Raw genomic sequence first — 10,295 nt, 5'->3', positions numbered from 1 at the left:
CGTGTTCTTACCGGCATTGCACTCCTCACGAGGCGACGCGGGCGCCTGTCACGGGCTGGGTAGGCCAACCCGCCGATCAGCTGAGTGAAGCCGGGCGGCCCGCCCGCACTGTTATTCAAGGAATGTGACGTCACATTCGTTGAAAAACAGTGCGGGGGGTGCCCGCGTGTGGGCGAGAGCGAGAGAACCCCCTCGCGTCACCCCGGGGGGCGCTCCTTGAGCTGGCACCTGTACCGCCCGAAGGGGTCGGGGGAGCGGGCGATTATATCTCGATTTGTTGCCGGGGGACGTCTAATTAATGCAATCGTACCCTAACTAATATGGGTTAGTGGTTTCGTTCCGACCCGTATCCCTTCTGACCGTGCGGGTCGCGGTCGCGGTGCCGGGTGCGACCAACTTACTTTCGACCGCACTGTTAAAACCTTTCGAAACAAAATGCTAAATCCTCCGTAGTTTGGAAGGGTTTTGCTTTGTAACTGCAAAGCGGTGCGTCGCAATGGCGAAGGATTTGGAATTTTGCTTTCGCAAAGGTTGTAACTGTGCGATCATTGTGTCGTGTGCCCCCTCCAGATCAACTCGCTGGGCGCGAAGGCGAGCGGCAAGCCCGTCGTGCAGGTGTACTGCTGCAGCTGCGGAGACGCCGAGCGGCCCGAGCGAAGCAAGAAGAGGAGGAGGAAGAAGGCAGGCGGCGGCGGCGGCGGCGGCGGCGGCGGCGGGCGGGAGCACGGGGCTGACGCGCACCCGCAGCGGTCCGCGCGCCACCGACAGCACTTCAGGGGCGCGAGGAGCTTCAGCTCCACCAGGATGAGCGTGTCAAGTAAGCCATATGCCGCCTCATATGTTGACTCGACTTTGGCGTGCCGCTGCTGGAAATCAGGAGAACGGTGCCGAATCAGAAAAGTGGTTTCTGTGGTGCGAGCTGTCCCGCTTGCCGCGCTTTTCAGCTCCCCCGTTTTCCTGCTGGCGAACTTGACAATCTTTCGGCGATGTGAGAGGTTCCATGTGACGTTGTTACGACTCGCCTCCTGGTTGGTCTCTTTGCGCTTGTTATTTGCAAAAAAGAGGGACTGATACTACTCGAGTAAGAGACCATTTTTGTGCGGGCCTCTTTGCGCGTATGCATGCATGTTCGCAACTAGTGTGATGCTAAGCACATCCCGGCGCTCTTTGAGTACGTCTTGCAGTGGAAGGCTCAGCAGCGCCGTCGTTGTACGATTTACGTGAAAGGCGTCGGCAGAGCAAAGATGGCGAGGAGGTGGTTGCGGTGATGTCCTTGTAAAGGGTTTTGGCCCGTTTTGGCCCCATACCATCATGTCTAACAGCCCTCTTGTGAATGAATGAAATGCTGCTGCGTGTTATTGCTCTGTGGGTGCAGCAGTCAGTGAAACCTTTCCTTCAGAAGATGGGGTGTGGTGTGTATGGGGGAAGGCGTACTGTCGGATTTTGAATTGAAAGGCGAGGTGAGGTGTGTTCTGTATGAAGCGCCTGCTGGGTGGGCAGCGCTGTACTCGGCCGTTGAGTTGGTTGCCTATGCGCCGCTGGGCAGGGGCTACAAAGGAGATGACCTTGGGGGAAAAGACGGCCGCACCCAGCCATTCTGCTTCCTCCCGTGTGTCCACACAGACCTATATGGCAGAAGACTGTCTTCTCTCCACATTGCTCGCTGCTCTATCAATCCGCCTCCAATGCGAGTTCGACAAATATTGTCTTTGTAAACGTCTCTCTTCTCTCTCCTTGCACTCAAGAGCATCGAATACTTACTTGCGTCATTCCAGCTCGCACGATCAACAATATCATGGTGTGTGGTTTTTCCAAGCGCGAAGACCCGTGAAGGCTCGGCGCTCCTCTATTTGGGAAATGGACTGTGTGTGTAGCGGGAGCCCTTCCGGTCAATGACAACGATAACAATCATGGTGTTCTTCGCCGCGGGCAGACACGATGATGGCGTCCCATTCCCATCAGGGCAACGAACAGCGGCAGGGGAAGCTGAAACAACCTGAAAGACGACGCTGTTTCCGGCAGTGTAGGGAGGCACTCGCGGGAACTATGTACCAGGTGTAACTGAGAATACGCAGCAGTGTTGCGGGTTTGCCTACCAAATTCGCCCGTAAGGCGCCATGGCCCCTGCAGCCCTGGTGGGCATGCAATCCCGCAACACTGCTGCGCATTCACAGTTACACCCGGTACTCACAGGTGGAAATGAGATCGAAAGGGTTGAGCTTCGATTTTAGAAGATCGATTGGTTTGAACGGGTCACCCTTAAGCCCTTAACTATGGTTTAGACTGAAATTACTTCGAAATAAAATTACGGGATGGATGTAACCGTGGTCTTTGGTGCGCTTTGGTGCGGATATCGAGAGAATAACAGCAACGATGTCAGTATTTGTCACCTACTAAAATGAACGGCACTGATTTGATTTTATCTGTTTTCGGTACAGGTGGCGGTGGTACTTTCTACAACCGGTCTCCTTACGCATCACCTCGAACCTCACGGATGCAGACGGCAGCGAATTCCAAGCGAAAAGACAAATAAGAAAAACGACGACGACAAGATTCTAAAATGTACTGTTCAAATAAAGTCATACCTGTGCTTCCATCTCTAATCTCTCTTATTCTAGTAGAACAGCGATTTATTAGGCGCTGTCGGAGAGTCGGGATGTGCCCATAATTTCTAGCAACGTTTAATTTTTCAATACACAAACAGAGACATTAGGTTTGGCACTTGCGCCGTTAATGTCACTTCAGGAATTGAAGCCCGAACAACGAAGCCAAGAATAAGATTGTTTTATAAATATTGTTTTATTAATGTAAAATGTAGAATGGGGGAAATACGGAATATCACTATCACAGGCAAATAAATGTTACGAAAGCGACGCAAGCTACCGGAGGCGCCTAGTAGTCGGTAGTCGTTCTGACGTAGACGACGCCGGAAGGCATGGACACCTTTTCGACGCCCTTTGGGAAGAGCTTGGGGATGTCGGTTTCCTTGACGCTGGGAAGTATCATGACCTTGGTGCCCGGGGTCCAATTGGCAGGCGTGGCCACGTACGGCAGGCGGGTTGTCAGCTGCAGGGAGTCGAGGCAGCGCAGGATCTCGCTGTAAGAAGGAAGAGCGGGTTTGAGAAGCAAGTCGAGCATGTGCGGCGGCTCTGCCCTCGGCACTGCCCTGTTGTTGGGCTAGGATTTGGTTCACACGCTTACTCGACGTTCCTGCCGGTGGACATGGGGTAGTGCATGGCCAGCTTGAGCTTGTGGTCCGGGCCGACGATGTAGAGTGCGCGCACGGTGAGGGCGGTCTCGGGGTCGTCCTTGTGGTCCTCGTCGATCATGTCGAGCTGCACGGCCAGCTCTCGGGTCTCGTCACCGATGATGGGGTAGGGGAAGTCGCCGGGAATGTCGAGGCAGTACGACTTGATGTCGTTGACCCAGTCCTTGTGCGACTGCAGACTGTCGCACGAGTGAGCCAGCAGTTTGGTGTTGCGCTTCTGGAACTCGGGGAAGTGGACGGCGATGCGGCCCAGCTCCGTGGTGCACACGGGCGTGAAGTCGGACGGGTGCGAGAACAGCACCACCCACCTGTAGCAGAACAGACCAAACCGTCAGAACAAGACGTAGCGCCTGCTTGATCATGGCTCTGGTGCCAGCTGCCGACTGCCGAGCCCAACTCACGGTCGCGTGCAAGGGTAAAAAGGTGTTGAACAACTTACGATTCTCCTTGCCACCGATAGAAGTCGATTGGCCCTTGGGTTGTCTGAGCCGTAAAGTTGGGGATGACCTGGCCGATCCTCATGTTGAGTGTGTTTGGTCTCGTCGACGCTGGCACGCAGGGTAAAGCTCGAAGTGGGACTGATGTTCCGGCCAGATCTGGCCAGCGTCTTATACCCAGCCAGGGCCGGATAAGGCTGTCCGGGCTACGTCAGCAACGACCTCGCGACCAGAACGAGCCGCGCGCCGCGCGCAGTGGAAAGCGCCAGCCCGGCCGGCCAGATCTGGTTCTCCCCTCCAACATACAGATATCACAATGAAATGCGCCGCTCGCCAGATCTGGGATCAAAGTCGAAGGTTGGCGTGCACGAGTTGTCGTGTGCGGTTGCCGTGGGCGGGTTTTATCCCATGAAGCACTCTAGATAACGGGTACTGTACATTTTACGGAGACAGTTTTCCAAATCGTGTTTTCGAATTTAACAGATCGGTAAATGTGAATCACTGTTTGCTGTTTGGATTTTGAAGTAAAGCTACAAATACCTCAGTAACGAACAGACAACTAATCAGACAAAAAAACAATGAGAGAGCGTCTGCTTCCTAGGGAAATGCAGCTTCATCCGAACCAAAACTCTCGGCCCTTATTCTGATATCTACTCCCCGGCGGAGCAAACTTTTTTTATCGATTGTTGTCTCCCGTTAGGCAGGTCCAAGCTCATAACTATAACCGTGAGGGGCGAGCTGGCAGCCGAGCGTGTTGAAGCGTGCTCGTTTGGCAGAGGGGCAGAGCGTGGGGATGGTCGGTAGTTCGAATCCCGTCCGCGATCATTTTTCCTGCTCTGTTGGCCAAGTGTCTTCGACGTCCCTCTTTGTGGCCACAAAATTGTGGCCACATACGTCCCTATTTGTAGCCACAATGCCGGCGGCCAGAGTCAGCTTAATACGGCCCTACTATAGAACATCCTTTTTGGGTACTATGAAATCCGAAGCCTTCACAGTGTAAGCAGAAGGCAAGGACCTGTTCTGCACATAATCCCTGACAATCCGAAAAGCCCTGGACCTGGACACATCTAAACTCACACAATGGGGTCCGGGGACCCCCCAAACCACTGGAGGTCCCTGTTTGTAGCTACACGATTGTAGCTACAGCCTACAGTGCCCGAGTCAGCTCGAACTGAACCGTCCCAGAGAACACGGTTTTGTCAAAATGATATCAAGTGATGTCAGTGTCAAAATTTAGCCATTTCGGTGGCCTGATTTGACAACAATTTGACATCACATCATGTGATATCAAAATGACGTCGAATCAGGCCACCAAAATGACAAAATTTTGACACTGGCATCACTTGATGTCATTTTGACTAAACTGTGTTCTCTGGGGTCTAAAGGCGAATTCATTACATCCGCCAATGCTAGAATATCAACCAGAAGTAAACAGCGCTAAGAACTAAAGCGAAAGATATCAATGCCTGTAGACACGTCCCGGTTCATGTACTACGCAAAAGTGTGGTCACAAATGGGGCAACATACGATGTCCGACACCACACGCCCCTTTTTTGTAGTTAAACAATTGTAGCTACAGGCGACATGACCGCTTTCAGCTTCATCCGAACCAAAATTGTCGGCCCTAAGATCAACTCTGGGGCGGGGCAAATTTTTCTTTGTCGCTTTTTGTCTCAGGCAGGACCGAGCTCAGACCTCGGCTCCGGAGGCGCAAGCAGGTAGCCGATCGTGTTAAAGCGTGATCGGTGGCAGATCGCGGGGATGGTCGATAGTTCGAATCCCGCGTCCGCGATCAATTTTCCTGCTCTGCTGGAGAAGTGTGTTCGAGCGTCAGTCACAGCTGAGATCTGAATGCCGCCGAAAGTTGTGATCTGTATCGTTCCGTCGTGGCCAAGTCGGTAGCGTCCGGGCCCAGGACGAACCTGGTCGCTGGTTCGACTCGGCCTTGCGATATTTTTCGCGCTCCGCTGGCCATGACTTTACAGCCCTGCCACACCTGATGTGATGGCCCGGTACGCAAACAGTCGCTGGTTCGAATCTAGTCCACAGACCCCCACCCCCTCCGCCAGATGTTTCGGGGTCATGTGAGCCAAAGCGAAGATCAGCTTCAGCCATGCAAAAGCCTCATTGGCTCAGTTAGTAGGGCGCGCGCCCGGGACGTGGATAGTTGTCGGTTCGAATGCTGACAGAGTCTCACTTTTTCCTATTTATTAGTTTGCGGCGTGGGGACTAAGGGTTAGGACAGAAGACCCGCCGACATGGGTAGGTAGACTGACCGCCTACTCAGCACCCCGCCCCCCCCTCTTCTGCAAAAAAAAAAATGTTCGCCCGACCAGGACTCGAACCCTGGTCCGAGAGTCATTTGTCCACCACGCCCCAGCGCGCTCGCCGCTCGGCTGTCGGCTCCACTTGTCAGCGAGGAGTTCAGAACTCGGTCCTGTTTTACGAGTCTTGGGCCCCGGAATGCACGCGTTCAGGTCGGGTCAAGTCCACCTCCTCGACGCGCTGCAGCCCGGGTCGACTACTGGCTAGAAACAAGGAAAATGGACAGTAAATGAGCCCCCCGGGCGCGCGGAGGTTAGGTTAGGTTCCATTTACTGGCTCTTTTCCGTGTTTCTGGCCAGATTTCGACCCGGGCTGCAGCGCGTCGAGGAGGTGGACTTGACCCGACCTGAACGCGTGCAATAGGGCAGCTAGACACCCGTAAAGAAGGGCCGAGTTCTGACATTCCCGTCCACTGAAGCAGGCGACAGCTGAGTGGCGAGCGCGCTAGGGTGTGGTCCGGAAACCGTCGGGTCAGGGATCGAATCCTAGCCGCGGTACTTTTTTCCCGCTCTGATGAATTGCTCTCGGCGACATATGTGCATCTCGGCGGTCGCTGACTCCCGAAGACATGATCAACAGAGCGGGAAAAAAGTACCGTGGCTGGGATTCGATCCCTGACCCTACCCGACCACACGTCAGCTCGCTCGCCGCTCGGCTGTCGGCTCCACTTGTCAACGGAGAGTTCAGAACTCGGTCCTGCTTTACGAGTCTTGGTCTCCCGGATCAAGTCCACCTCCTCGACGCGAAACCGTAGGGTCAGGGATCGAATCCCAGCCATTGTACTTTTTCCCGCTCTGTTGATCATTTGTTGCTCAATTTTGGTGTCTATGATTTTACATGGAGAGCGTCACCAGATAGTGGTCATGCCGCGAGCAACGTGTTAAGGAGTGGCGCTAATGACGCTTGTGCACTCAGGGTCCGTCGAAACTCCGGCAGGCTGGGTGCGACCGTGCACCTCCTTCACTGGTTTTTGTCATTGTATGGGTGAGTGTTCTGATAAAAAGTAATGTTAGATTTAAATTTTCTTCATTTATTGAAAAGAAAAATTAAGTTGGCATTTTCACATCTCATCTCAATACAGTCTTGATTTGATTGTTAGTGATCCTTCCCAAAGTGTAACATTTGGATTTTAAGAATGGTTTATTTAACAACAAAATTATTATGATTTCCATCCATTTAGATGTATATTTCCAAGTGAGAAGATACAAGGAGGTGGTAATGACCTAACACAGCACTTTATGCCAAAACAATGTACAGATAACCCTAGTCATAACTTTGAGCATAAATCCTTGTCTTAATTAAGATGGAGTACATACATTATTTTGAATCTAAAATATTGAGTCATGATAATATAGGTATAGATCTGAATTTACTAAAAGGTTATGAACACAAACTGATAGAAAAATAAATTCCTTATAACTTACAAATGGTCATGGTGATGTCCCATTTGCTATGGGACAGTCTGGATAACCCAGAATAAACCAGTTTTTTTCCATGCACTTACATTAATGCTGCAATAAAATCCAACAATGAGTATCTGTCTTACAGCTTTGGTTTGTATAGAAAAAAACAAAATAAAACTACTTGCACATGAAAAAGATAAGACTTCTAACTGGAAGAGACACTCTTAGCAGTAAACCAAAGACTGGGGATTGGCACATATCTGATATACACCCTCTAACTAAAGTCCACACAAAATATAAAAATGAGAGCAATTTTTTCTCATACTGTTTGTTTTATTTTTTTAAATCAGGGGAGATTGCAATGTGATGTCAAAAGTGCATAGATATTTAATATTTATGTCTAGTCAGGTTTTAGTAGAAATCACAGTAAAATGGAGAAAACAAAACACTGCACTATGTTTTACAAATTACAACAGCAAAGTACGTATACTTCAGTGGTCATTATTTAAGTACACCCTTAATCACAAATTTATTCCTACAGGAGGGCTTCATGTACAGCTCAAATATTCAAAATTTAAGAAAACTAACCAATAATTCAAAAAGAATTAAAATATTACACTCTTGACTAACTCTCACGCTAGATGACCAAATTCAGTACTTACAAATTACAAACTATTACACTCAACTACAACTACTTCACTTATCACACTTAAGCACATTTGTTTATACATTACCAAGTTACCTATCTAACAGCATCACTGAATATTCAGTAATGCCTATCACATTATTAAAGGCAGTGCCTCAGAGAAAAGTAAGAGAAAATCTCACTTATGAGATCAAAACTGTTGTCCTTACATTAAAATAGTAACTAACAAAGGAAATTTCACCACCAAGAAACAGAGCCATCTTATTCTGGAATACACCAGTCAATAGATTCACACTAACTCAAAAGAATATTTTATTTTTATTTTATTTTGTTTTTGAAGGGGCGGGGGTACTGAAGCAGTTTTAAATAACATTCAGTCACTGCTCTAAACTGAACATAAATGCATTTACCTAGAATATCAACAATGCATGATAGCAGTTGTATTAGTACTTAATGCTTATTATAAAGAGCACGTGCTTTTTCAGTCACCTTCCGTACACGACCCCTACTGCTTACTGTTGTTATTGGCTCTTCCTCAGACTCTTCCTCTACATAGTTGGGTTTTGAGGATTTCCTTCTACGGCTTGATGACTTGTTCTGCCCATAATCCTCATCACTACTAGCATAGTCTTGCATGGGACGTCTGTTTCTGGTAGCCGATCTCACAGGCCTTTTTGATTGTTTCCCAGTGAGGCTAGACTTTTTCGGTACATCAGAGTCTTCACTGTCAGATTCATTGTAGTTAAAGCTTGTACGGCCACCTCTGCTTGATCTGCCTTTTGCATTGCTTTGTGCTGAACGTCCGATGTCATCATCTTCCTCCTCCTCCTCGTTCTCTTTGTCATCATCATAGTCTGAGTTTTCACTATTGTCAGTTTTATTGCTAATAGCTTTACTTCCTTCCTCCTCCTCCTCCTCCTCCTCCTCTTCGCTCCCATCTTCATCCTCATCACTGTTTCTCTCTAATCCAAATGAATTGCTCTTACTTCGGGTGGCACGGCTTGATTTAGAAGGGGGTGCATGTAGGTCGAGACTCTCATCACTCTCATCACTATCCGCAGTTTCTTCAGCATCATCATCACTGCTATTGCTTGAAGTATCACTGGCACTATCGCTTTCATCTTTAACTTTTTTAATGACTCTACTGTTAACACTAGATCTTTTCTTGTGCTTTACATTTTCTTCATCAGTCTCACTCCCGTTATCACTGTCTTTGTCATCATCTAGTGAATTGTTTCTCCCATTGTGTTGTCGCTTGGGACGGCCAGTTGCCCTCCCTTTTCCCTTACCCCTTCCGTTTGTGCTAAGTCCGTTCGCAGAACGGGTACTTGGTTTATACACAGAAGCTTCAGTGTCTTCGCTATCATTGAAAGACGTCCTTGAGTTTGAATTAGAGACATTTTTTCGAGTTACGACCGTTTTCCTTTTTTTGCTAGATTTGGGCTGAGAATCGTAACTATTGTCACTTTCATACTGTTTGCGCTTAATACCAGAAGACCTTGCAGCCCGTGCAGGAGCAACTTCATCTTCATCATCCTCATCCTCCGATTCATGTGACTGCAATGGGTTTGCCTTTTTTGCAGTACCTCTACATGTTCTTCTGAAGTTATTACCATTTGAGACGCCTAGGATGCAAGAAAGATCAATCGAGTTAAAATAACATTTTTTAGAGGATAAATAATAGTGGACAGTACATCTAGTGAATGAAAATCAGACATTATCTTCCTACCATTGACTCTGGAAACACGGGTGCTAGGACCAGGTGCATTAATATCATCTTCCTCCTCATCCTGTTCACACTCATTGTTTTCATCATCTTCATCATCATGGTCATTTTCAAAGACTCCATCAGCATTTTCTTTCTGTTTTAGCTGAGCAGCACTACTACTACTTGGGTGACTACTTGCTCGACTTGTTGGACGAGTATCCTCTCCACCTACAAGTCATAAAGAAATATGTTACCTCACATGCATTTTTCAGGACATACATAGGGTGAATAACTTTCTTACCACTGGCATCCGTTCCACTCATGGCTATCATGGCAATGCGCTTCTTTCCTTTAAGCAGAGACATTTTTGAACGAATCTGCGCCATCTTATAATCCTGAATAATTGTTTTCATGTGATCCTCAAACAGAGATGAGAGCCTGCATGTCATGGCATAGATCTGAAAAGATACACAATTAATGAGTAACCTTACAATGAAAAATAAACAAA

At 48.6% G+C, this 10,295-nt stretch overlaps 3 protein-coding genes across 8 annotated transcripts in view; 1 reads left to right on the top strand and 2 right to left on the bottom strand.

The window, feature by feature from the left end:
* Positions 1-2,596, top strand: part of LOC127748936 (uncharacterized) — a 102,675-nt gene extending 100,079 nt beyond the window's left edge. For all 6 annotated transcript variants that reach the window (XM_052264703.1, XM_052264700.1, XM_052264702.1 and 3 more), the window contains 2 exons: positions 571-817; positions 2,439-2,596. In XM_052264703.1, coding sequence (XP_052120663.1) covers positions 571-734 — 164 coding nt within the window. In that variant the 3' untranslated portion in view covers positions 735-817; positions 2,439-2,596. The remainder of the gene's footprint in view (positions 1-570; positions 818-2,438) is intronic.
* Positions 2,597-2,775: 179 nt separating this feature from the next.
* Positions 2,776-3,942, bottom strand: LOC113204119 (peroxiredoxin-6-like). Its single transcript, XM_026419138.2, has 3 exons — positions 3,708-3,942; positions 3,202-3,576; positions 2,776-3,097 (listed from the first exon to the last, which is right to left on the bottom strand). The coding sequence occupies exons 1-3, from the start codon at positions 3,788-3,790 to the stop codon at positions 2,893-2,895; spliced, it is 663 nt and encodes a 220-aa protein (XP_026274923.1). The 5' UTR covers positions 3,791-3,942; the 3' UTR covers positions 2,776-2,892.
* Positions 3,943-7,044: 3,102 nt separating this feature from the next.
* The window catches only part of LOC113204137 (bromodomain and WD repeat-containing protein 3), a 36,880-nt gene continuing 33,629 nt past the window's right edge, over positions 7,045-10,295 (bottom strand). Inside the window, exons 23-25 of the mRNA XM_052264691.1 lie at positions 10,089-10,245; positions 9,809-10,015; positions 7,045-9,704 (exon numbers count right to left, since the gene is read on the bottom strand). Of these exons, the coding sequence (XP_052120651.1) occupies positions 8,530-9,704; positions 9,809-10,015; positions 10,089-10,245 (1,539 nt within the window). The 3' untranslated portion in view covers positions 7,045-8,529. The remainder of the gene's footprint in view (positions 9,705-9,808; positions 10,016-10,088; positions 10,246-10,295) is intronic.

The sequence above is a fragment of the Frankliniella occidentalis genome, unplaced genomic scaffold (assembly GCF_000697945.3).
Source record: "Frankliniella occidentalis isolate FOCC.00 unplaced genomic scaffold, Focc_3.1 Scaffold21, whole genome shotgun sequence".
Taxonomy (NCBI): Eukaryota; Metazoa; Arthropoda; class Insecta; order Thysanoptera; family Thripidae; genus Frankliniella; species Frankliniella occidentalis.
This window is presented reverse-complemented; position numbering and strand designations above follow the sequence as displayed.

Excerpts from the sequence above, each read along its gene's own strand:
- LOC113204119 (XM_026419138.2), bottom strand. The coding sequence starts at position 3,790 with ATGAGGATCGGCCAGGTCATCCCCAACTTTACGGCTCAGACAACCCAA. Across the intron at positions 3,577-3,707 it reads TATCGGTGGCAAGGAGAATC|GTGGGTGGTGCTGTTCTCGC; the intron begins GTAAGTTGTTCA and ends GTTCTGCTACAG. Across the intron at positions 3,098-3,201 it reads TCCACCGGCAGGAACGTCGA|CGAGATCCTGCGCTGCCTCG; the intron begins GTAAGCGTGTGA and ends TCCTTCTTACAG.